Source organism: Podarcis bocagei (assembly GCF_964188305.1).
Source record: "Podarcis bocagei genome assembly, chromosome: 7".
NCBI lineage: Eukaryota > Metazoa > Chordata > Lepidosauria > Squamata > Lacertidae > Podarcis > Podarcis bocagei.
In genome coordinates, this window is record NC_138132.1 from 9677961 (window position 1) to 9705244 (window position 27284).

General features: G+C 49.3%; 1 protein-coding gene and 1 long non-coding RNA gene across 2 annotated transcripts in view; one reads left to right on the forward strand and one right to left on the reverse strand.

Annotated features, from left to right (window-relative positions):
• TGFB1 (transforming growth factor beta 1) lies at positions 1-27113 on the forward strand. Its single transcript, XM_081200525.1, has 7 exons — positions 1-781; positions 16561-16715; positions 17738-17864; positions 20028-20105; positions 23794-23944; positions 25846-26002; positions 26777-27113. Exons 1-7 carry the CDS (start codon positions 394-396, stop codon positions 26933-26935), a joined length of 1215 nt encoding a protein of 404 aa, XP_081056651.1. The 5' UTR covers positions 1-393; the 3' UTR covers positions 26936-27113.
• The window catches only part of LOC308590664, a 105786-nt gene that overhangs the window by 56004 nt on the left and 22498 nt on the right, over positions 1-27284 (reverse strand). The gene's annotated exons all lie outside the window — the stretch shown is intronic.

Sequence of the window (27284 nt, forward strand, 5' to 3'; positions counted from 1 at the left end):
CTTGACCTCCCTGGCAATGGGCGTTCGGGCTGCCACCGCTGGGCGCCAAAGCTGAACGTGGGCGCCCTTTGAATCGCCAGGCACATGGGCTGCTTCGAGGCTCTGCCAAGCAGAAGGTGAGTTTCCTCCGCTTTTGAAAACCGGCAGCCCAGACTTTGGAGACGGTTCGCAGATCTGAAACCGGTTCGAATCTGAAACCGTCGCTTTATACTTGAGGGACTCGGCGGTGAGTGGGGCTTCTGTAGGAAACAGCCTACTTTGTCAGATGCAGGGAAAGGACTGAGAAAAACGGCAAGAAACTAGAGCGGCTCTTCATCTTCCCCCCTTCGTCTTGCTTTCCCCACCGCTCCTTTTTGGCACCGAGAGCAGAAGCGACAAGGGGGTGGAGAAATCATGAAGATGTTGGTTTTGAGAGCCTGCGGCTGGCAGAGTCTTTCTGGGTGTTCGCGGGCCGCCGGCTGGCTCTTCCTCCTGCTGCTGGCGCTGGAGCACCTCCGCGTGGCTCTCGCCTTCTCCACTTGCAAAACTCTGGACATGGATATGATGAAGCGCAAACGGATCGAGGCCATCCGGGGCCAGATCCTCAGCAAGCTCAAGCTGACCAGCCCGCCGGAGGTGGAAGACCCCGACTCGCGGGTGCTGCCCGAAGACATTGTGGCTCTGTACAACAGCACCGTGGAAATGATCCGGGAAAGGTCGGCGGAAGACCCCAAGGAGACCCCCCAGGAAGAGTACTACGCCAAGGAGGTGCACAGGTTCAACATGCTTCCCCCGAACCACGGTGAGACCATGGGAGAGAAAGGGGGTGTTTGTATTTAGGAGGGCAGGCCATGAGGTTTACTGGTTAGAGCAGGCCGAGGAGCCAGGGCTAGGTTGGTGTCACACACACACACCCCCCGACCCTGCTCCTATTCCTTTAGGAAGAGGGTGACATTAAGAAATTAAGTGGGGAGGAAATCTCCCCCCATTTAAAGGGAAAGTCCTCACCCCTTTGATTTCTCAGCTGTTAGGCAGAGGCGCAGGGCCAATTTAGAAAGCTGGCAACCGACTCAAAGGTTAGGCCGGGGTAAGGTGCCACCCACTGGCAAATTCGGGGCACCTGTCAAGTATTTCATTGCCTGAGACTTCGAAAATAGCGGTGGAGGGGTTGTTGAGCACCTTGCAAGCTGCTATAAAGGGCTGAGAGGCACTGATGGATGGCCTTGGGGCAGTGGCATGCCCCAGGCCACCGACTGCTGTTTCCCAGGCCTCCTAATATTGATTTATAATAAAAAGGTTAATTTAAAGAACGAGAGAGAGAGAGAGAGAGAGAGAGAGAGAGAGAGAGAGAGAGAGAGAAGGAAATGTTTGCTACTTTGCACTTAGGTTTAGCGATGCAATGGATCAGGATTCGCACCCAGAGTTTAAGCAAGATCTTTTTTTTATTGGGAAAAAAAGCATTCCATGTGTAAAATGGCAATAAATATCGCCAGAGAATATGAGATGAAGAAGGGGTTTGGGAAGAGGGGTGAGAGGTTGGCGCGTTCCTAAGATGTTGATACAAACTGGAAAAGGATAAGTAGCGCCTCTAATGGGATAATTTCACCCTTGACCCTAAAACCTGGAAGCTTATTTAACTCTTCAAGACTTACCACCAATGCCTTGTGGCAAAGGGATTTCCCCTAAGGTGGCCACCTTTTTATTCCGACCCTGCTCCTGTGCAGCATCCCGGCAGGCGGAAATTCAAAAGGTGAAGCTTTTCCTGAAAAACGCCGGGAAGAGTTTTACCTCTTAAATGTTCTGCAGGACAGGCTCTTAAAGGCACAGAGCTGGGTGCAAACCTAATGTGACAAAGGGTGCAAGAAAATTGGAAATAAAACCAAGAGCAAAGGAAATAAGACCAAGAGCAGAGAAGCTGTTACTAGTTCTGGACATGGCATGAGATGTTCACCCAGCTGCCTGGTCCCAGGGAGGTGGCAGCAGCAGCAGCAGCTGGAATTTGGCATGAGTTGATCTGATCATTGCAACCACCACATGCCAAGGTATCCATGACGAGGGCCGGCCCTTGATACGGGGTTGGCATTTTTTTAAAAAAATATTTTATTATTTCAGGAAACTCGGGCGGGCAGAATTTGGTCAGTCAGTCTGGGGCAGTGGGACCAGGCAGGATCCAGAATTTGCTGCCTTTCGAGCTGACAGTACTGGCTGCCAGCCAGAGCACAGTTTCATCAGGGACAGCAGTGCATTCTGGCAGAAGAGGGGGACCCAGTTCAGTGGGAAAGAGGCAGAGAAGGCCCCCCCCCCGACCCCAGGAACAGACCTCTAACTGAGACCCGGAAGAGCAGCTCCTACAGTCTGCAGCCAGACAACACTGGGGTTGGACAGACCCACTCTATAAACTATAAACTTATTCTTAAGCAGCCTAGGTTTACATCCATGCTTTTAATTCCAGAAATTTGGGGTGGAGGGTAGGGAAAGCTGCCGGCATTTGGTCACACGAGAAGTGGACTCTGTACATACTCGGAAGTTATAAATAAGCCATTCTCCCAGATGGGAGGCTTGGTGTTAAAAAAAAAAGGACCCGATTAGGGTTTTTTAGGAGCAGGTTTAAGGCAGGTGAGTAGTGTCGTGATTAGAATCAGTATGGTCTTAATGCGGATTAAGGTTGCATCGTTCCTGCCTCTTAGCTGCTGTTGTTGGTGAGAGAGAGAGAGAGAGAGAGAGAGAGAGAGAGAGAGAAAGCCATCGCCTCTAGTTTCCACTTCCTTTCTCTTTGCACGAGGATCCGGGCTGTCATGTTATAGCTGTGTCGGCAGGCGCTCTGTGAAGCCAGGCACCCGTGAGAAGTCCTCTGAGGATGGGAGGAAATTGTATGTGTGTGTGCAAAAATCAGCTTTCCCCCTGGGGGGGTGGGGATGGAGTTGGCGGGGAGGGGGCAGTGAAAAAGGAGTTTGGTCGATCGGATCTTGCGATTTCCGGCAAAAATGGCCCAGCAACACCCCCCCCCCTCCGGTTTCAGAGTCGCCTTTGCCACTTCTCCCTGAAGGCCCCTTGCGGGTCAGCGTGTTGCAACGCTACCTCACAGCTGTGGACAGGTCAAAGTTTGCAAATTCCGTTTCGAAAATTCAAGCAGGGGTCCTTTGCTTTCACCTCGGGATTGGCTGCTACTCCCCCCCCCCCGCCCCCGCTCCTGGGACTTCCACAGCAAGCTTGACTCCAGACACACACAAACATACAGCAGGAAGCAGTTTTCTCGCATCACTGCCTCCACGCCAGAAAAGGTTTCGCCTGGTCAGCTCATGGAATCGTAGAATCTTAAGAGTTCGAAGGGACCCGAGGGTCATCTAGTCTGACCCCCTGCAATGCGGGAATCTCAGCTAAAGCATCCATGATAGATGGCCACCCAACCTCTGTTTAAAAATATCTCCAAGGAAGGCGAGTCCACCGCCTCTCGTGGGAGTCTGTTCCCCTGCCGAACAGCTCTTACTGTCAGAAAGTATTTTTCTGAATGTTTAGTCGGAATCTCCTTTCTTGTAGCTTGAAGCCACGGGTTCGAGTCCTACCCTCCAGAGCAGGAGAAAACAAGCATGCTCCATCTTCTATGTGGCAGCCTTTAAGATATTTGACGATGGCTATCATATCTCCTCTCAGTCTCCTCTTTTCCAGGCTAAACATACCCAGCTCCTTCAACCATTCCTCATAAGGCTTGGTTTCCAGACCTTTGATCATCTTGGTTTCCCTCCCCTGCCCACTTTCCAGCTTGTCAACATCCCTCTTAAAGTGTGGTGCCCAGAATTGGACACAGTACTCCCAAGTGTAATAGTAATAGTAATTTATTATTTGTACCCCACCCATCTGGCTGGGTTTCCCCAGCCACTCTGGGTGGCTTCCAACAAAGATTAAAAATACATTAAAATGTCACACATTAAAAGCTTCCCTGAACAGGGCTGCCTTCAGATGTCTTCTAAATGTCAGGTAGTTGTTTATTTCCTTAACATCTGGTGGGAGGGCGTTCCACAGGGCGGGCGCCACTACCAAGAAGGCCCTCTGCCTGGTTCCCTGTAGCTTAGCTTCTCGCAGGGAGGGAACCACCAGAAGGCCTTCAGCACTGGATCTCAGTGTCCAGGCTGAACGATGGGGGTAGAGACGCTTCTTCAGATATACTGTACTGAGGCCGTTTAGGGCTTTAAAGGTCAGCACCAACACCTTGAATTGTGCTCGGAAACGTACTGGGAGCCAATGTAGGTCTTTCAGGACCTGTGTTATGTGGTCTCGGCGGCTGCCCCCAGTCACCAGTCTAGCTGCCGCATTCTGGATTAGTTGTAGTTTCCGGGTCACCTTCAAAGGTAGCCCCACGTAGAGCGCATGGCAGTAGTCCAGGTGGGAGATAACCAGGGCATGCACCACTCTGGCAAGACAGTCCGCAGGCAGGGAGGGTCTCAGCCTGTGGTCTGACCAAGGCAGAATAGAGTGGTATTATTACTCTTCCTTCTCCAAGGACGGAGAAACCACCTTTTGAGGGAGTCCTTTTCGCTGTCAAACAGCTCTTAGCATCCAACAGCTGTTGTTAAGGGCGCAGAGGCAGGACCAGCAGGAAAAACTTGGCAACCTGGGCATTTGCACCCAGGAAGCCCTAACTCTTAGCTATACTGGGATTTCCGCAACCCTTGCTGGGAAGAACAGAACTCTTGTTTCTTTCCTTCCCACCTTTTACAGAAGTTTGCTCCTTGTGTGGAAAAAACGAGCCACCTAAACGCACCCAGGAGCTGGGTGGGGTCTTTTGGGGGGGGGGAGACAGGAGACAAAAGATATATGCTTTAAAAGAAAAGAAAAAAATGTAGGGAGATGCGCAGACCCAGGAGGGGTGGTGGTGTTGGCAGCAGGTCTGAAGAGGCCCGAATCTGCAAAGATCGGATCTTTCCCTTGGATCAGAGGATTCTGCACCCACCCAGGGAGCAGCCGTCTCAAGCTTGTTTGGGGTGTAATTACGTGCCTGGGAGTGGCTGGCACACTGCCGAAACGGAACTCGGGCCTGCAGGCAGAGGCGGGAACTTGTACGTTTTGTGTAGTCTCTGGGAGATAAGATGGCAGCCCGGGATAGTGCCAGCACGTGCCAGTCGTTTTTGCCAAGGAGGCGTTTGGGTCCTCCTTGCCTTGCTCACGCAAAATCCCCTTTCCTCGGAACGCGTTAGGCCAGGGTAATTGCTGCCTCTTCCCCAGCGCAGCTGCTCAGGTTGGGCTGCTGTTGAAAGCACAAGCCAGTCGGGAAAAAGGGTTTTAACAAGTTCATTCCAAAATCCACCGAAGCAAATGGTCGCGTTATGTTGCTGGATAAATCCTGCCCAGCTTTCTGTCATTTGGGTGGAAGCAAAAGCTCTGAGGCATGAAAATTATGGCCTTTCCCCTTTTATTTATTCCTTGTACAGTGGTACCTTGGGTTACATACGCTTCAGGTTACATACGCTTCAGGTTACAGCCTCCGCTAACCCAGAAATAGTGCTTCAGGTTAAGAACTTTGCTTCAGGATGAGAACAGAAATCATGGTCCGGCAGCGCGGCGGCAGCATTAGCTAAAGTGGTGCTTCAGGTTAAGAACAGTTTCAGGTTAAGAACGGACCTCCAGAACGAATTAAGTACTTAACCCGAGGTACCATTGTATCTTAACCCTACCCGCTTAGCATCTGAGGCTGTAAGAAGACTCCTGCATGTTTTAGATTTGCGTAGAAGCTTTTCTTCTTGTTCTGCAGTGATGGGAGAAGCTGGACCTATTTGGGGTTTCTTTCACATAAATCTTAAAGGTGAAGGAGCCTTTTCTGGAGTAAGAGTAGAAGCTCCAGTTCAGTTCAGCTTCTGCAGTGTTTTAAACCAGGGGTGGCCCTCCAGATGTTTTGGGAATCCATCTCATAGCAAACTCTGGGCAGTCACGGTCAGGGATGATGGGAGTTGTAGTCTGACAAGATCTGTAGGGCTGCAGGTTTCCTGCCCCAGCAACAGAGGCTCGGGAGATTATGCATGTTGGAACTCAAGTCCACCCAGTGACTGAATTTGCAATAGATCTGGGACAGTTCTGTTTATGGAATCCATAAGGTGTGGTGATGGCTGCAGGTTCGAACACTTTTAAAAGGGAATTAGATGTATGGAACATAGGTCTCTCGGTGGTTATGAGCCCCGATAGCTCCATAGAACCTCCAGTTCAGATTCAGTATATCTCTAAATGCCAGGTGACAAGGAGGACTATGGCTTGCATGTCCCGCAGTCTTCCGAGAAACAGCTGTCTGTCCGCTGATGCAACCGCTGGGTGCAAGACTCAATGAACCTTTGGTCTGATCTGGTGTGGCAATTCTGAACCTCTTTTGTAGCTGCTGACCAAGGACATATGGCATTTTTGCGGGGGGGGGGGGGAGACCCTGCTTTTGGCTGCGGCACTCGCAGGATAGCTGGCGTTGGTTGTGAGAACTTGTGGGTTTTCCATCTCAAGTCTGAGAGTGGTATACAGTGTCCTTGTTCCGTTAACACGAGGATTTACACTGGTGCAACTGAACACAGGCACGCCCTCCCAAAACCAGCTTCAGAAGGTGGGGGGAATCCCATGACAAATTTATGGTTGGGGGGGACGACACGGGGAGGAGGAGAGGGGAGACAGTCTCCACTGTACAAGCAGAAAGCCTGGTGCTAAGGAAACTTAACAGTACTTTGGATACAGCCCTCTTTTCACTGGAAATCAGAGAATCATAGAGTTGGAAGAGTCTGCTACAGAGCTGCATAGAAGTCCATTCATTCATTTATTCATTCACAGAAGCATAGAATGGCAGAGTTGGAAGGGACCTCAGCGGTCATCTAGTCCAACCCCCTGCCATGCAGGGATCTTTTTGCCCCACGTAGGGCTTGAACCCACGACCCTGAGATTAAGGGTCTCGTGCTCCACTGACGGAGCTATCCCAGATGTGTTTTGTCTATTTGATATATTTATTTGAATCTATTTCTACCCCATCCTTCAGTAGACAGAAAGTGGGAACGAGCCCCCACTGAACTCCTGTTGCATGTCACCCATCATACTATGAACATGGTTTAGAAAAGCGGCCAGGAATCTGTTGCCCTGCAGCTCCCATTGTTCTTCACTGTCCGATATGCTGGCTGGCACTGATGGAGACTGGAGCTCACCAACAACTAGAGGACCACAGTATAAAAAAATTCCTTCCAGTAGCACCTTAGAGACCAACTATGTTTGTTATTGGTGTGAGCTATTGTGTGCATGCACACTTCTTCGGATGCTGCAGCTTCCCCATCCCAGTATCATCATGCCCTGGATTTTTTTTCTGCAGTGCTGAGATCCTGACCCACCCCCCACCTGTGGACACAGGGGCCATTCCATCCTGACCCACCTGTGGACACAGGGGTCATTCCATCCTGACCCACCTCCCACCTGTGGACCATTCCATCCTGACCCACCTCCCACCTGTGGACCATTCCATCCTGACCCACCTCCCACCTGTGGACCATTCCATCCTGACCCACCTCCCACCTGTGGACACAGGGGCCATTCCATCCTGACCCACCTCCCACCTGTGGACACAGGGGCCATTCCATTCCATCCTGACCCACCTCCCACCTGTGGACACAGGGGCCATTCCATCCTGACCCACCTCCCACCTGTGGACACAGGGGCCATTCCGTGCCCTTCCTCTGCCCGTTTGGTTGGCACGTCGTGTGCTCAGAGGACCTCATTTGGTACAGAGGCTGCCGGCTGCTGATTCCTACGCTAGGGATCCATTTCTGGTGAATTGCATCCTCCCCTCTGCCCCCTTCCCCCCAAAAGAGCCCGGTGTGATGATAAAATAGCACGCCTGGAAGTTTCTGCAGAGTATCCGTCCTTCAAACAGCCCCTTGGAACAGGGGGAATTGCTAGTTTCCGACCAGGGCAGTTGGCAAAACAAACAATGGCAGAAGGCTGTGGGGGCGGGTGGGAAGGTAGCAGCGCTGCTTGACTTCCCTGTTTTGACAGAAGTCAAGCCACCCACATTTCCCCAGCGTGACTTAACAGTTGATCCACGTGGAAAGTTTAAGCAGGTGGGCGGACCGGAGCCTGGCTCCCCCGGGGCCTTTCCCTACGGGAAGAATGGCCCCCTAAGTAACCAACTTCTGCTTGCGGTCCAGCTTACTCCCTTCTGTGGTCTGCTTCTTTCCTGGTCCTGCCGCTTCTTGGCCTGCGGCAGCGGCCTGACGCTAGAACTGTGCTGAAAATTCAATGCAAACACCCCTTCATTTTCCCCAACCATTCTGCATCTGTTAACGCAGAAAGAAACGACGCTTTAAAATTATCAGAGGGGAGAGAAGGCTCCCAGTGAAACTCTCAGGTGTGCAATGCAGGGTTCTCGATGCAAGGACTTTTCCTTCTGAGGTGGCACGGAAGGGTCCATGAGTGTCTTTCATTCTATAAATTGCTGGTCCCATGGTCTGCCCCCTTCCTGGGTGCCCATGCGTCAGCCAAAACCCAGGGAAAGACTTCATGGAGGTCAGGAAGTGCGGGCTGCAGAAAATGCTTGCAGGATAGAAAATTGCACGCACTCTGCCACTTTGCAATGATTAAATAGGCTTGAAATCCTGCACCAACCCCAAATTCTAAATAAGTTATTAAGAAAGTGCCCCGAGAATGAAAACGCCGCGAGGAATTTGCTCCCGTGAGATGTTACAGTGGGCATCAACATGGCTGGCTTTAACAGAAGATTAGACAGAAGCAGAATACCAGCTGCAGGAATTACGCTGGCCTGTGACCGTAATAAAGTAAATTCTTTCATTCAGTTGCAGGAAAGCGTAAGTAGGCCCTGCTTGCAAGATGCTGGAGCAGACGGTCTTTGGCCTGATCCAGAATAGCTCTTATTATGTTCCTATTGCCAGATCCTTCTTCCGGATACAGAAGCACTGGAAGTATCTGGATCTATGGAATGCGAAACCCTTGCCTCCCTGTTTACACGAGAAACCTATACGCAACCCTTTTAGTATTTCGCCTCCAAAGTGGCTTAACAAACATACCTAAGCCAGTGCAAATGAACTGAGTTCAGCAGTATACATTTGGAGTAGAGATGGTTAGGAATGCACTGCAAGAGATCAACAGCAGTAGCCACAGAGCTATAAACCCTACAGGCAGAGATTAAATAAGGATAAAACCAAAAGACGACAGAGGAGGCCGTTTCTGGTAGCTACCCAGTCTCTATTGATTATCTTGGCGAGTTTGCTGGTTTTTATGGGAGGAGGCTGCCTAGAAACGCCATTCAGGGCTTCATAGTCTTATCCCCATTTTACAGCTGAGGGAAACTGAGGCTGACAGACACCATGAACCACTCACAAGGTCACAAGGACAGTAGATAGAAACCGATCTCATCCTCTTATCTCTGGAGATGTAACACTGGAAAGTCCCAAAATAGCTTGGGAATTTCCTTAGCCCGATAAGCTGGGGCTGTTCAATGGAGACAGCCTTATCTCTGTCTTTGCAGCTGTAAAACATAAATCCTCAATTTACAAGAGACCACAGCCTCCCTCCACAAGAGTCATGTGGAAACGAAAAGCGTTGACTGCACCAAACTTTGAAGAAGGGAAGTGGAAGTCTGACAGTCAGGTTTCTTCTGAATACTGCCTTTGGAGCAGCGTTGAGACTTGTGGGGGGGGGGTGCTGCTGAGGACTTTCCACTGAGGTACCCCAAGTTAGACTCAAAGAGTCTTGGGCCATCTTAAAGGCTATAATACAATGTACTGTGGCACGAGGTTTTGCGGACTCAAGCCCACTTCCTCAGGTGCGTGAAATGAAATCTTAGCTGGCAGGTGCAGAAAAGAGAAAACTTTGAGGAGGTGGTGCGTAGCTAAATGGCAGGGAGATGCAAAAATTATGGTCGACGATAGCCAGGTTTGATTCTTCATTCTTGGACATGAGTCAAGTTTAGGGTGTGTATACGTCTTTTGAAAGAACTAGGACCAGGTTTTTATTCTTAATAGCATCATCAGCTGTCTCCTTTCTCTTTGCCACCCTAAAACTCTTGGACTTTTCAGGGCACCTTGATTTTCAGACCATATCAGGTAGTACTATTTTATCTCCACACCAGTGAAAAGATTCGGCTGTCGATTTCTACAGATTGCTACTGGTCTGCCACTAAGTTTTTCCACCCCCCAGTCAGTTGACAACCCAGCAATGATGGCTAGTGATAGAGAATCGCAAGTTCTTCGCTGTATGTTTAATGTTTTGTGATCTGCTATGAGAGCTTATTTGATCAGGATAGAAACAGAGAAGACTACCTTCATTTCTTCTTGGGCAGTTTAGGCCCCTCCTTCTCTGCCTTTGTTGCTGATAAATTTTAAATAATAAAATTTAATTCTTACCCTTTCAAATGGGAAACATCAAATGAGTAGCAGCATATACACCACACCTTTAAAACACATTCAAATCATCCCCCCCCAAATAATCCTGGGAATTATAGTTTGCTAAGGGTGCTTGTAATTGCAACTCTGTGCGAAGGTAAACTACAGTTCTCATGATTTTTATTTTGCAGGGGGACTAATGGTCTTTGTGCTTTAAAAAGATGCTGCGTACACAGCCGCCATACCGGCAGATTTTTAAAAATTAAAGAAAGCATCACCCTAACATGCAGACAGGAATTAAGCAAGTGAAACTTTCCCTCCCTACTTGCATTTCCAAGCCAGGAAAATCTTAACATTTCTGTTTGCTAAATTAACTAAATTTCTGCTTGCCAGCCTGCTATTAATGGCACAAGAAAGAGATGTGGACCGTAAAACCAGGAGAAACCGTGAGACAGGGCACCTGGGAAAAGTTTTCCCAAAACAAGAATTTCTGCTTGCCATGCAGCTATCAAATGTCTCTCTCCTTCCCCCGACTCTTGTTCTGAACTCCACGTTCACTTAAATGCAAAATGGGCATACCCTGTTCTCCTTTGCCAAGCACTGCATGCTATATATATTTTTTTTAAGGGGGTGGAATGATGAAGAAGAAAGGGATCTTTCCCCTTGAACATCACAGTCTTTGTCCTGGAGAGGGAACTTGCAGGGCAGCTGATTTGACCATGTATGTGGGACGAGATGGGATGAGGAGCTGGAGTCAAAGCTTCTTTGATCCTGCGAGGAAGAGAAGCTTAAAAATAGACTCTTCCTGTACCATAAATAGATGCTGTGTCAGTGTCAGACGGCTGCAAATATGGGGCTTCTTTTTGGGGTGTGTCTGTGGCCTGTGGCAGTTGCAGAGGGCTGGAGCTGAACCAGAGAGCCCTGGGTTCAAATCCCCACTCGGATGGAAACTCGCTAGATGGCCAAAGCATCCTTTTTCTCTCTCTTAACCTACCTTACTAGGAAATCCGTGGCCAGGTTATGGGAAGAAAGTCAAGAAGCCCCTAAGGAAATACAGTGGTACCCCGCAAGACGAACGCCTCGCGAGACGAAAAACTCGCAAAACGAAAGGTTTTTTCGTTTTCGAGTTGCCTCGCAAGACGAATTTCCCTATGGGCTTGCTTCGCAAAACGAAGCTTGCCCCGGGGACAGCGGGTCTTCTCTTTTGAAGCAAGGGGCTGCGGGGAGATAGCGATCTCCCTGCAGCCCCTTGCTGCAAAAGACGTCCGGGGGAAGCGGGGAAGCGAAGCGCTTCGCTTCCCGCTGCCCCCGACCTCTTCTGAAGCAAGGGGCTGGGGGGAGATAGCGATCTCCCTTCAGAAGAGGTCGGGGGCAGCGGGAAGCGAAGCGCTTCGCTTCCCCGCTTCCCCCGGACGTCTTTTGCAGCAAGGGGCTGCAGGGAGATCGCTATCTCCCCCCAGCCCCTTGCTTCAGAAGAGGTCCGGGGGCAGCGGGAAGCGAAGCGCTTCTTCCCCGCTTCCCCCGGACGTCTTTTGCAGCAAGGGGCTGCAGGGAGATCGCTTCTCCCGGTGCTCCGAAGCCGGGCGGGGGGCAGGGGACACCTCCCGCCGCCACGGGGACACCTTTTGAAGGCAGGCGGGGGGAGGAGCAAAGACTTTCGCCCCCCGCCCGCCTTCAGAAGAGGTCCAGGACCTCTTCTGAAGGCTGGCGGGGGGCAAAAGTCTTTGTCCCCCCTGCCTGCCTTCCCAGGGGCTTTTAAATCGCCCCAGACAGCGGAGAAGTCCTCCGCTGTCCGGGGCGATTTTGAAATGCCGCCCGCCAGCATTTTAAGATCGCCCGGACAGCGGAGAAGTCCTCCGCTGTCCCGGGGTTTTTTAAAATGCTGGGGGTGGGAAGAAAAGCCCTTGTCCCCCCCCCCCCAGCCTTCAGAAGAGGTCCGGGGACAGACTGTCCCCGGACCTGGTCTGAAGGCGGTTTCCCTAGGAACGCATTAATTGATTTTCAATGCATTCCTATGGGAAACCGTGCATCGCAAGACGAAAAAACCGCAAGACGAAGAGACTTGCGGAACGAATTAATTTCGTCTTGCGAGGCACCACTGTAAAAAGCACCACTTTACGTCCCATTGCTTTTAAACTCTGGAATGGAAGTCCCAGTCAATTTAGCGCAGAATTTACTTCTGACTAAACACACAGAGGGATGCGGGTGGCGCTGTGGTCTAAACCATAGAGCCTAGGTCTTGTTTATCAGAAGGTTGGCAGTTCAAATCCCCGCAACAGGGTGAGCTCCCATTGCTCGGTCCCTGTTCCTGCCAACCTAGCAGTTCAAAAGCACATCAAAGTGCAAGTAGATAAATAGGTACCGCTTCGGTGGGAAGGTAAACAGTGTTTCCGTGCGCTGCTCTGGTTCGCCAGAAGTGGCTTAGTCTTGCTGGCCACAAGACCCGGAAGCTGTACGCCGGCTCCCTCGGCCTATAGAGCGAGATGAGCGCGCAACCCCAGAGTCGTCCGTGACTGGACCCAATGGTCAGGGGTCCCTTTACCATTTTAAACACACAGAGGACCAGATTCCTATGTATAAAGGAGCAAGGTCTTGTTGCAGTGTGGCAACCTTGCTCGCCCTCAGTCCCAGGATCTGTGAAATGGGGAGAAGGATAATGTACGTAGCAGGCTCAAATTGTTTCTGAAGTTGCACTTGACGCAGAAATATGCAGTTAGCCATTCCTGAGTCATGGCAATGCATGGGGAGGCCCATAGGAGGCAGTGGTCATAGGGCAGCCTTCGCCACTGCAGATATTTTTGCCTATAACTCCTAAGGCTTGGGTGAATGAGAATTGTACAGTGGTACCTCGGGTTAAGTACTTAATTCGTTCCAGAGGTCTGTACTTAACCTGAAACTGTTCTTCACCTGAAGCACCACTTTAGCTAATGGGGCCTCCTGCTGCTGCTGCGCCGCTGGAGCACGATTTCTGTTCTCATCCTGAAGCAAAGTTCTTAACCAGATGTCAAAGAGAACAACAACTACCAGACTTTTAGAAGACATCTGAAGGCAGCCCTGTTTAGGGAAGCTTTTAATGTTTGATGTATCACAGTATTTTAATATTCTTTTGGAAGCCGCCCAGAGTGGCTGGGGAAACCCAGCCAGATGGGCGGGGTATAAATAATAAATTATTATTATTATTATTATTATTATTATTATTATTAACCTGAAGCACTATTTCTGGGTTAGCAGTGTCTGTAACCTGAAGCGTATGTAACCTGAAGCGTATGTAATCCGAGGTACCACTGTAGTCCAAACCTTATGAAGTTGGCAAAGGCTGGCGTGGGATTTACATGTGCATGCCACCCGTAGGCATTCCCTCCATAACACGCACAGACATTTCCCCTTACTTTCTAGGAGGAAAAAAGTGAGTGTTATGGTGCAAAAAATACGGTAAATAAGAAATGCATTTACAAGCAGGTTTCCAGAGCTCCTGTTTGGCTCTTGTTTCTGTTATTGATGTACGCATTAGGATGTGGCGTCTTCCTGGAGATCTGGAAGCAGAAACCTGGGATCCACCCAAGCAGTCCCCTCTGGCGTTTCGGATTGCCCATCGCTATTAATTGACTCCACTCTCACATACTTCCGAAATTTGACCCTCCAGAGGCAACAGAATCCTGCCCGGGAACCCAGGCTGGAGTTTGGCATAGCTACAAAGAAGAGTGGTAGGGTGTGGAGGATGAGGTTGCCAACTTTTTTATCCAGCCCAAGCTCCTGTGCTTTTTAACTTGCCACTTGCTTCGCAGGTGTCGGCAGGTGCTGGTGCTTATCAGCATGAGGCAAAAAAGCTTGTCCCTGCTGATTTCCATGCATCAAGTGATTTATAAGGGCATAGAAGCAGTCTAATCTTGGTTTTTCTGGTCAGTTGGCAACCACATGATAACTTAGGATATCTACATGTCATTGGAACAGGCAAGGGCAGAAGGTCCTATAGCCCGAGGGGTGAGGGCACACCGAATGAGAGGCAACAAAAGTCAATGCCAGCCAGCAAAAATAAATAAATTAAAATGCCATTAGTTTCAACTGCTCCTCTTCATAAAGGAAAATTTCCAGAGGGCTGGATTAGAATGTTTCTGGATCCCAGCTTCCTCTTCCTTTGCTTTACTTGCAGGTAGGTTTCTGTTGAATGTGGGAGCATTTGAAAATGGTTTGTGGAATAGTAGGAAACCTTAGGGAAATAAGACAATTGTGATATGCTATGATTGGAAATGAAGAGTGCGGTATATCAAATATGTTGTGGATAGTCTCTATAGAAAGACTTCTATAGACGTCTTTATAGAAATTACGTAAGAAGAAAGTAAGTTACCGTATTTTTCGCCCTATAGGACACACTTTTCCCCCTCCAAAAATGGAGGGGAAATGTGTGTGCGTCCTATGGGGCGAATGCAGGCTTCAGGAAGCTCTGTGCAACCCTCAAGAGACCGGCGCGACTTTGCGCCAGTCTCCCGAGGGCTGTGCAGAGCTGCCTGCAGCCCCGGGCTTCGCACAGCTCTCTGCAAGCCTGGGGAGACCGGCGCGACTTCCCGCCGGGCTCCCTAGGCTTGCAAATAGCAAGCTGTTCTCGGGACTGGGGTTGGGGGAAGCTCGGGCTTCCCCCGCGCCAGGGGGGAATTTTTTTTTCTTTATTCCCCCCCCCAAAAAAAACCTAGGTGCGTCTTATGGGGCGGTGCGCCCTATGGGGCGAAAAATACGGTAATTTTTGGCAAGGTGTATTACAGTGGTACCTAGGGTTACAGACGCTTCAGGTTACAGACTCCGCTAACCCAGAAATAGTACCTTGGGTTAAATACTTTGCTTCAGGATGAGAACAGCTCTGGCAGCGTTCTGGCAGCGCGGCAGCAGCAGGAGGCCCCATCAGCTAAAATGGTGCTTCAGGTTGAGAACAGGTTGAGAAAATGGTGCTTCAGGTTGAGAACAGTTACAGGTTAAGAACGGACCTCCAGAACGAATTAAGTACTTAACCCGAGGTACCACTGTATTCTTTTTATGACTGTTTGTTTGCTTTTTAATCTCAATATAGCATTAAAAGTAAAAGTAAAAGAAAATGGCTTGCGTCAGAGTCCTTAAACCCTAACGCAAGATGAGTGCCTGTATCCTTAAACATTGCACAGACATATAAGTTGAACGTATAAGCAAAGAAACTTTCTCCCACAGAAATAGGGGTGCAGCAGGATTTGGAAGTCTGTTCAGTCTACATTTAAAGGTGAACTTACCTAACCCACACTGTCTGAAACAATACCTGCATCGAAATTCAGCCGTCCTTTGAAATTCGTAGTGCTCTGAATTTTGCAATGCAGTTCTCCAGCCGAATATTCGGAACAAAAAATGCATATACAGAGGTGGAGTTTGCATATCAAATGCCTACGTTGGTGAAAATGACGGGAAAAAATAGTGAAAATCGCTTTGCAAAAATGTGTGCGTTAGGCAAAACTGCACACAAAAGTATGTATATCCAGAGGAAAATGCTGGCGAATTTTCATGAGGACGTACCATATTTTTCTTTCTATAAGACACCCCTGTGTATAAGACTTTTGGGGGACTCCAAATTAAGAAAACATCCCTCAGCACTACCCATGTATAAGACGAGCCCCAATTTTAAACCTAATTTTTTGGTTTAAAAAACCTGGTCTTATACATGGAAAAATATATCTATATAGATATATATTGCAAACCCCTGTGGAAATGTAGAAAACTAAAGATTATAAAACAGAAACTGAGAGGAACCAAAATGGACATATTTGTGCACACATATCTATCTCTATCTATCTATCTATCTATCTATCTATCTATCTATCTCTATCTATCTATCTATCTATCTATCTATCTATCTATCTATCTATCATCTACCATCATCTGTGGAGTCAGTTTTGTTGTCTTCATTGGACCAAGTGTGTTTATGGTGACAAAATACAGCAGCCCTATGACCCTCCAAAGCTCAGTTTTGTTTTCCATTCCAATTGTAAGTTCTGTTTTTCATTTCGTTTGTAAATTCCTAACATTTAGCGATTTGCAGCTCAACTCTTGCTGGGACGTTAATCGGGTTGCCGGGGAGTTCAGATGTCGCCTGAAGCTCTTGCAAAGCTTATATTCTCTTGACACCTTCCAAAAGAAGAACTGCATAATTTGGTCGTGTTTGAAATGGAACCAGCACAAACACAAAACAACTTAAGACTCCTCTCCTATTCTCTCTGTGCAGAAGGCCACATACCAAAGACACCCTACTCTGTCTTCTTTGGGTTCAACTTATCACACATCCGGAAAACCCTTCATGACTCCAGTCTGCTCTACCGTGCTGAACTGAGAATGCGCATCTCTGGAGCGGTTCAGGATCAGCGATTGGAGCTTTACCAGGTACGATGGGAAAATGCTACTGGAGTTCAAAGATGCCCACAAGTTGTATCCTCTCGCCCGGAAACTCTTCAGACCGTTTGGAGATGCTTATGGTTATTCGTGGGCAAAAGGAGGAAATTTCTCGGCACATGCTCAGAGGCATTATTTTCTTTGAACTCAGGGACAACAGCTGATTTCAAAGACAGGTCCCCTGGATCATTGCTAATGATCGTTCATTCGTATTAAACCCCAGACAAGAGCCAGGACAATATTGCTTGCATTTTATCTCTGAGAATGGGGGGTGGGAAGAAATTGAAATTTCTGATTTTGAAATCAAAACGAAGGCACATTTATGCAAATTATGTTCATTTGCCAAAAAAAGAAAAGAAAAAGTATGTATTTGTTTGCCTGCATTAGTCTGGAGTATTTCAGCTGCAGAAATCAAAATATGGTGGGGAAGAGGTGTCTGTAGCGAGGGAACTGGAATCTAGGAATGTTTAGGGAAGCTTTTAATATTTAATAGGTTATTGTATTTTAATATTCTGTTGGAAGCCGCCCAGAGTGGCTGGGGAAACCCAGCCAGCTGGGCGGGGTATAAATTTATTATTATTATTATTATTATTATTATTATTATTATTATTATTATTATTATTGAAAATCTCTCGGCATATGCTCGGAGGCATTCTCTTATTCACACCCAGGGACGATCCTTGATTTAGGGGACAGCTTCTGTGGATTATTTCTAAGGATCCTTCATTCATATTAAGTCCCAAACAGGAATCAGGACAAGATTGTTTGCCTTCTAATATTGACATAGAATTTGGAGGGACTGAATGCCCACTTCATTTTTCCCCTAGCTCTTCTGCAGATGTTGCCCCTGTTTTCCAGTTCTGCCCCAAAAACTGGAACCTTGAACTAGAAATTAAGCGTAGCATTTGAATTCAAAGTCCTTCAGCACATCATTCTGTCGAACAATGAACCACCCTTGGTCTTATGTCGGAGATGGAGAGACTGCTTTGTTTACACTTACCCTTTCCATCCAGGAGCAGATCCACTCGATCAACAGCACTTGGTACTACATGGATGGGCGTATGGTGAAGGTGAAGAACGAGAAGGAGTGGCTTTCGTTTGACGTCACCTCCGTCCTCCGGCAGTGGCTTGGAAGCACAGGTAAGCCAGGAAGTACCTAAAGGTGTGAGCGGGGCAGGGTCCCAGAGTTGATGGCAGCTGGAAAGAGTAATTCACTTGGGGGAGAGGAAGAATCGCTGTAGGCAGAACAGGATGTGTGACAAAAGAGGACAATGGTTAATTAGGAGCTAAAAACTAGGGCCTAGCCTGCCAGAATAACCACAGTTAGTTCTCTGCCAAGTTTGTTGTTGACTTGCAAACCATGCCACCTTTAGCACGTACAAACCCAACAGCCTTGCTGAATTGTGGTTTGTTTGGCCCCTCGATCCCAGACGCTTGCCGGGTTCCAAAGGCATAGGCAAGAGCAACTGAAAAAGAAGCCAAGCATTGTAGGACTACAAGTCCCATCATCCATGACCACTGGCAATGCTGATGGGAGTTGTAGTCTAACGACATCTGGAAGGCCCCACATTGGCTATCCCTGGCATAGCACATGTCTGGCAGTAGCAGCCAGCTTTCACACAAACTAGCCTGTTAGATGATGTGTGATTTGTCGAACAAACCACGGTTGAAGGAAACCGTGGGTTGAACGTTATGTGCAAGCCCATCCATTGACAGATATATCTTCTTCCAGATTCAGGTAGGTAGCCGTGTTGGTCTGACATAGTCGAAATAAATTAAAAAATTGTCCAGTAGCACCTTAGAGACCAACTAAGTTTGTTCTGGGTATAAGCTTTTGTGTGCAGTGTGCATGCACACGAAAGCTTATACCCAGAACAAACTTAGTTGCCTCTAAGTCCTAGCCGCTCCTGCAAGGCAGTGCCAAGGGGCTTATTTCTCCAGGGACTAGAATCGTGGGGCAACCTCTCCCTGCTTTGCCTTTGTGCCGGAGGTGAGAGGGGGAGAAAAGGGGCTGGGGAAAAAACAAAACAATGCCGCAATCCGCTGAGTCGGCACGCCACGCCCTGGGCACGCTGCCACGGTGTTTTGGAAGGAGCCAGATCAAAAGTGCACATGCGTCAGGCACACTTGCCCTGCGCCACTCCTCGGCTGCATTCTTTGCACAGGTTGCTACTGAAAGGAGAGGAAAGGAAGGCAGGGATTGTGACGTTGCAAGCACTAAATTTCTTGCGTCCGGGTGGCCGTCTACCTGCAACTCACCCTCTCTGATGTCAAACCCCTTTTTGCCTTAGTAAGTTGAAGAGGTGACGACAGTCGTCAGCTGCAGGAATGGGTAGAGAAATATTGGAGGAAAGGTGGGGGTCATATTGAAGAGAGGGCCACCCTCACTGCCCAGCTTCCATGTTGGGCAGGGCTGCCCACAGATCAAAGACAGGCTCAGATCTTGCCATGCTTCAAGCGCCATTCTCTATATTTCTTAAAGGTACCACACGGAAGTTTTATGTGAGTGCCTTTATGTCCGGGGAGGATGGGGGAGGAATTCATCTGAGCTCGCATTTAAGGCAAACCTACTACCCTGAGTTCTTTGATGAAGGGCAGAATACAAATAAATAATAATAATAAACTCACGCTTTCAGAAACAACACGCAGACCAAAACACAGCCGCCGTCGTTTTAAATTTTGCACTCCTCCAGATTTCGCAGCGCAGTTTCCCCAGCCAAGTAACAATCGCAGAAATAGATAGATCTGCTCGGGTGATGTAGTGCGTGGGTACATTGCTGAAAACAGCTTAGGGAAGAAGTGTGCCGTATTAGGTGGAAATCATTCGGCAGAAATAAGCACGTCGGACAAAATTGCACATGGAATTGTGTGTATTGGGAGAATTTTGTATTAAAATGCCAATGAAGTCTCATTAGGACTTTTAAAAAACTGATTTGGAAATCTGGAGAACTGAATTTCAGACTGTATTCCTGTCGCAGATGACAATGTTCCTATCTACGTGTTTGCCACTTTTTTTTTTTAAAGGCAACCTCCTTAATCAGACACCCAAAACTTTGTGTAAAGATTGGGGGTTAGGGAGGAGCAACCAACAGACATTGTCTGCAACCAACTTCCGCTTCCCGTACACACATGGGCTGAGCTCCGGAGGAGAAAGGTGTACTTGGATTTAATGTGGCAAACGCCTGTCTTCACCTTTGGGCCCGTGTTGCGTGTGCCTCTGGGGTTGCGGGTTCAAATCCTTCCGCCGCTCCTGCTGGGGGCTATGAGCACGGCACCCAAAAATCCACGTTGTTTGTATTTCAGAGCCTCTGGGAAGATTTCGCCTCAGCTCCCACTGTACCTGTGAAAGCGGCGTGGAGGAACTGAAAGTGGAAGTGGAAGGTAAGAGCTAAGGAATGGGGTCTGTGTCCTGGTTTTCCAGGGACGGCTCTCCATCCCTGTTTTGATCCCGGAACGTCCCTATTTCCCCTGCCAGCGCTGCCAGTGAAAAATGGGGGACAAAAAAATGGAGGGGTCGAGGAGGGTCAGTTGTGGGGAGAAGTGAGAATTGTGGAATGGCAGAGTTGGAAGGGACCCCAAGGGTCATCCAGCCCAAACCCCTGAAACGCAGTGAAATAGGAAATGTCCCTGTGTTGTAGGGTTTACATCTAATGCTGCTTTATTTATTGATTTAAATTCATGGCCCGTCCTTCACCCATGGCTCCTAGCCCTGATGGCTATAAATTGCCTCCACGGTTTGAGGCAGCAGTGTTTCTGAATACCAGTCGCTGTGAATCGCAGAGGGGGAGAGATTTCTTGCGGTCGGATCCTGTGTCCGGCCACTGTGAGAACAGGAGGCTGCTGGACGAGGTGGGAGACTGGCCAGATCTTTCAGGCTTTTCTCATGCTCTCAGGCCCCGCCAAAGGCTGTCTTCGGTCCCTGTCTGGTATCTCCCTCGTCACTTGCCTGTCAGCAGGCTTGGCGGATTCCGCCTTCAGGACGAGACTTGCCTCCTTCTGGGAATCGGGCCTAGAAAACTTCCTCATCCTCCTGACACACATACCTGCCATACCTTCTGCCCAGGGTGGGGTTGTTGGGGGGGGGCGCCGTGCCAGTTCCGGCGACACTTTCGTCACATGACTCAGCTCGATGGGAACCTCCTCTAGGGGGCAGCGCGAAGCACGAGCACCCGCAACACACACACACACACAGACCCCTTGCACACACAAACTAGCACACACCCGCTGCGTTTCGTCAGCTAAAAATAGGCTGCCGTGCTGACGGCAAACAGCTTCACCGTCGGATCGCAGAAAGGGTGGTTCTGGCGGCTGGCACGCTCCAGAATTTCAGAACGCTTCCCTTCCTCAAGGCACCTTTCCCCACAGTTGTTTCACACCTGCGCACCTGACTCACTTTACTTTCAGCAAACATAAGAGTTGGCCTTTCCCCCTCTCTCAGGGTGCCTCATATCCCTGCTGTGCCCATGTTTTTTGGGCTGTGGGTACGCATCTGGCTATAGGGAGGCAAGCACAGCGGTGACTCTGGAGCAGGGGTCGGCAACGTGAGGCCCATGGGCCGGATGCAGCCCACGGAGACCGTTTTACCGTCCCACGAGCCGCCCCCGAACCGAGCTGCCCATTCGGGGAGTCCCCCCCCCCCCGCGCGCCACGCTAAACCGGCAGAGCGCAGCACAGGGACTCGCTGAGTGGCACTGGAAATCATGTCTGCGCATTCACAGGTACCGGAAATCTGTGCAGGCACGATTTTTGGCGTCTGAGCACGCACAGAAGCGATTTCCGGTGCCACGGACATGCGCAGACGCAATTTCCAGCGTCACGCTGCGCCGGTCTGGCCCACAGACAATCTCCACGGGAGTGATCCGGCCCATGGCCGGTAAGCCTTGCCGACCCCTGCTCTGGAGGGTAGGAGTTGGACCAATGGCTTCATGTTACAAGAAGGGAGATTCCAACTAAAATCAGGAAAAAAACTTTCTGACAGTAAGAGCTGTTCAGCAGGGGAACAGACTCCCTCAGGAGGTTGTGGACTCTCCTTAGAGGTTGGGCGGCCATCTGTCATGGATGCTTTAGCTGAGATTCCTTCACTGCAGGGGGTTGGGCTAGAAGACCCCGGGGTCCCTTTCCAACTCTACGATTCTATGACTCACACAGGGGTGCGGTGGGCAGCCTCTTTGGCAAATGGCGGCTTTTTGGCTCACAAGAGCCTCCAACGTAGTTTAGGAACGACTGCTTTTCCACTTGTGGGCCGATGGGATAGGCAAACTTCCTGCTCCTCAGCACTCAGCATTTACCGTATTTTTCGCCCTATAGGACGCACTTTTTCCCCTCCAAAAATGAAGGGGGAATGTGTGTGCGTCCTATGGGGCGAATGCAGGCTTTCCCGGGCTTCCTGCAGCTCTGCGCCACCCTCCGGATCCCAGCGTGAAGCCGCGCGGGGCTCCGGAGGGTAGTGCAGAGCTGCCTGCATTCGGAAGCCTGGTGCGCGCTGAAGAGCGCCCCCGGGCTTTGCGCACCTCTCCACAAGCCGGGGGAGACCGGCGCGGCTCCCTAGGCTTGCAGATAGCAGGCTGTTCTGGGGGCTGGGGTCGGGGGAAGCTTGGGCTTCCTCCGTGCCTGCCCCGTGCCTGGGGAGGGATTTTTTTTCTTTATTCCCCCCCCCCCAAAAAAATTAGGTGCGTCCTATGCGGCGGTGCGTCCTATGGGGCGAAAAATACGGTAATTCCCATCACCTATACAAGCATGGGCAGCAGAGTGGGAAAGAATGGCAAAGTCAGCGCATCTGACCCCCTGAAGGTCTCGGACACCCTCTTCCTCCACCATTGCACCCGTCACCCCCCCCCCCACATTCCTGATCCCAGTGGGCACCACATAAGGTTGCTGGCAGAAAGAAACAAGCCAAGTCAGTAGGGCAGCCCTCCTGGTTTTAGTGCCCCCATATATACCTCATTCGAAATATAAACAGCAATAAAGCACAAAGTAAAATTTCATTTTCCGAGATGAAACAAAACCTACAGTTAGATGGGAAACAATGTTTATTTTTGTGGACTTCCACTTCCTTTACATTTTAATTTTTCCTCTCTCTGACTTTTTCTAATGGCACAGTCAGATCCTCAAAGCTAATCTTACACAACACGTCTGCATCTATACTTAGTAGAGAGAAGGCAGCCAGCTTGCTTTGTTGCATAGTCGTCCTGTTGGGGTTTCTAATTGACTTCCGTTGAGAAACCCAGCTCTTGGCTGAGCCGCTTGTGGCCATTAATGTGTGGGGGGGGGGAAATCTGGCCATGGGAAATTTCTGTGATGCCCTGAGCACATGCTTATTTTGCTTAACGGTTCATTGAGAGCTCTGCCCCCACCCAGACAAGGAAGAGGAATGATCAAGAGACCAAGAACGCTTCCCAAAAGGAGGGTTAGGGGATGGGAGCAGCGTCAGGGAGGGCTCTGGCCTAGGAAGAGTCTGGTGTGGTAAATGGCATTCCAGTCCGTGCTGCTGGAGGGTATTTTCCCTGCCTGCCCAGTTCCCGTTCCCCAGTGCAGGCCGTCGGAAGCTGGTACTCAGGGAAACAGTTGATCGATCTGATTTATAAAGCGCCTTCACCCTTATTATTATTTTATTCGTGCGCTTCTAAAGGGTGGCGCTGTGGGTTAAACCACAGAGCCTTGGACTTGCCGATCAGAAGGTCGGCAGTTCGAATCCCCGCTACGGGGTGAGCTCCCGTTGCTCGGTCCCTGCTCCTGCTCACCTAGCAGTTCAAAAGCACGTCAAAGTGCAAGTAGATAAATAGGTACCGCTCCGGTGGGAAGGTAAACGGCGTTTCCGTGCGCTGCTCTGGTTCGCCAGAAGCGGCTTAGTCATGCTGGCCACATGACCGGAAGCTGTACGCTGGCTCCCTCGGCCAATAAAGCGAAATGAGCGCTGCAACCTCAGAGTCGGCCACGACTGGACCTAATGGTCAGGGGTCCCTTTACTAAAGGTGCCACCACAAGGTGTTTCACATATGGCAGCATCCAGATGGTTTAAAACAAACTAAAGCCCGTGCGACACGGCTAACGAATTCTTGTCTGTTTCCAGGCACCAAATTAAGGAGGGGTGATCAGCAAGGGATCAGCCAGGCGAAACAGCAGCCCCCCTATCTTCTGGTGATGGCGATGCCCCCCGAGCGGGCAGACCACCTGCAAAACCGCCGGCAAAAGCGAGCGGCAACCATAGACTATTGCAGCCAGTGAGTGGCTTCTGGGTTTTTTTTGTGTGAGACTCTTTCGCTGCTGAGAGCCTCTTGGGCTATAAATTGGGGTGACAGCTCAGCTGGTAAAGCATGAGATTCTTAATCTGATGTTCATGGGATCGAGCCCCACGTTAGGCAAAAAGATCCCTGCATGGCAGGGGGTTGGACTAGATGACCGCTGAGGTCCCTTCCAACTCTACACTTCTATGCTTCTGTGAATGAATGAATGAATCCACTTCTATGCAGCTCTTTAGCCAAAAAGACTTCTTACAAAAATCAGCGTTAAGACAGTCCCCGCCCTAAGGCTTACAATCTAAAAACACATCTTCCTCGTCATCATTATTTATTAAATTTATAGGCCACCCTTCCTCCTAAGTTTACAGGGTGGTTTAAAATATTAACAAAAGAAAAATGAATACCATAATAAACAAAAGCAATATTTATTAAATTTAGAGACCGCCCTTCATCCTAAGTTTACAGGGTGGTTTACAATTGTCAGGGAACTGACATCGGAGCGAGAGGCGAAGGGGAGGCTCCCAGATGATGCTGGCGAAGGACCCAGCAGCAGGGGGAGAAACAGCTCAGTAGAGGGGGAAGCAAATCAGCGCAACACCAGGGAGAAAGGGGGGCAGATGGGGGAATCGGAGAGAGGGCTCCAGGACTCTTCACTGGAGATCAGTGAGGAGAGCACCGGTCCTCCGCTACCCACGCCCTCCCTGCACAGAAGACTCCCGCGCAGTGAGAGGAGGAGGAGACTGGGTGTCAAACAACTTTTATGTTGGAAGAGGTTCAAGAAACACCCACTGACGGATTCTGCCAGCGACCGAGGCAGCCACGATGAGAAAGGGCTGTGCAGTCAGAAAGGTTTAACAAGGCAAATTAGCCCAGAAAGGCACCAGTTTACGCACGAGTAACTCATACCCATTACAACAATATAAAAACACAAAAATGAATACCATAATAACAAACCAAAACAACAATGAATCCATAGTTTAAAAGGCCATGGGTAGTTTAATTAGCCTGGGAGAAGAGGAATGTTTTTGCCTGGCACCTAAATATATGTAAGGTGCCAGGCGAGACTACCTGGAGAGAGCATCCCACAAACAGGGGGCCACCACAGAAAAGGCCCGTTCTCGTGTTGCCACGCTCCGGATCGCTTGTGGAGGAGGAGGCACATGAAGAAGGGCCACAGAGCAGGATGAATTTGCCACTCCACTCCTGGCTGGGTTTCAGGATCTGTGGTTTTGCGGCAGCTAGATTGGTGACTGGGAGTGGCCGCTGAGACCATATAACACCAGTCCTGAAAGACCTACATTGGCTCCCAGTACGTTTCCGAGCACAATTCAAAGTGTTGGTGCTGACCTTTAAAGCCCTAAACTAAGGTTACCAGATTTTTTTCAATGAATCCAGGGACACTTTTCAACTTCAGTCGGAATGATAGTGGAAATGATAGGGAACTGGTTTGTAAATCCGGGGACTGTCCCCTAGAAACGGGGCGTCTGGCAACCCCCATCGTTCTGCCTGGACACTGAGTTCCAGCTCTGAGGGCCTTCTGGCGGTTCCCTCACTGTGAGAAGCCAAGTTACAGGGAACCAGGCAGAGGGCCTTCTTGGTAGTGGCGCCCACCCTGTGGAACGCCCTCCCACCAGATGTCAAGGAAATAAACAACTATCTGACTTTTAGAAGACATCTGAAGGCAGTCCTGTTTAGGCAAGTTTTTAATGTTTGATGTTTTATCGTGTTTTTTAATATTCTGTTGGAATATTAAAGTGGCTGGGGAAACCCAGCCTGAAGGGCGGGGTATAAATATATTGTTGTTGTTGTTGTTGTTGTTGTTGTTGTTGTTGTTGTTGTTGTTGTTTTGCTCTCTCAACTCTTATTGGGTTCTTTCGCTCCAGGTCACCAGAGGAGAAGAGATGTTGCGTGAGGCCCTTGTACATTGACTTCCGCAAGGACTTAAAGTGGCGGTGGATCTCCGAACCCAAGGGCTACTATGCCAACTTCTGCATGGGTGCCTGCCCCTATCTCTGGAGCGTGGACACTCACTACAGCAAGGTGAGGACGTAAAAAGCCCCCCGAAAAGGTTTCTGACTCTTGCATCTCACCCCACTTCCTCACACACAACCCTCTTCCTTTGGGGTTTGTTCAGAAGCATTCCAAAAACTGCTTTAAAAGAATCTCAAAAGCGGTATACAAAAGGGAAGCAACAGAAGGGTATCATAGAAACAGATGCAAAGACAGAATTCGGCAACGAACTGTTCTTCTGGGTCAGAGAAATCCTGGGGGGGAAATATAACTCTCTACAAGGCATCTGGAAGCAACTGGTAGCCAGTTCTTTGAGGATGGCAGTTGGGAAGGGCATTTGATAGGCAGAAAATGCCACTGTCCTGTGATGTGCTTTGCTGCAATAAAAATTACCGTAATTTTTGCTCTATAAGACTCACTTTCTCCCTCCTAAAAAGTAAGGGGAAATGTGTGTGCGTCTTATGGAGCGAATGCAGGCTGCGCAGCTATCCCAGAAGCCAGAACAGCAAAAGGGATTGCTGCTTTCACTGCACAGAGATCCCTCTTGCTGTTCTGGCTTCTGAGATTCAGAATATTATTTTTTTCTTGTTTTCCTCCTCCAAAAACTAGGTGCGTCTTGTGGTCTGGTGCGTCTTATAGAGCGAAAAACACGGTAGTCGTGCAGTGCCATGAGTGAAACTTGGCAGCCATTATAAATGTGACCTCTGCTTTCCTGGCCGTGAAAACTTGGCCTCCCGCTCCCTAGGCTGCTCAATCCGCCATGTTACCTTTCCAAAGACGTATTTTCTTATTTTCTTTCGATAGGTCCTGTCTATGTACACCCTACACAACCCAATTGCCTCATCCGCGCCCTGCTGCGCCCCACAGGATCTTGAGGCATTGGGGATTGTGTACTACACCGGCCGGGAAGCCAAGGTGGAGCAGCTTTCCAACATGGTGGTCAAATCCTGTCAATGCACCTGAGGGAAAAGGACTCGTGGACTTGGGATGTCTCTTCTGGGCGACTTGGAATTAAAAAATAAATCAATCTGAGCGGGGAAGGAGTCAGGACTGGAGAGGGACACAGACTCCCCTTCCCCTCTAACAAAATCTTTTTCTAAATCAAAAAACCAAAAACAATAAAAACCCTCATTTGGTGAGATTTATTATTATTTTGTTATTTTATTTTGTGAATTTATGGGGTGTTTTTGTTTTTGCGGGGGGGAGGGAGCAGGCGTTGAGAATCTATCAATTCCTTTTAATTATTTTGCTTTGTGTATTAAGAGAGAATTATTTAAAGAGGTTATCTCTTCCTCACCCCGCTGCCCTACCT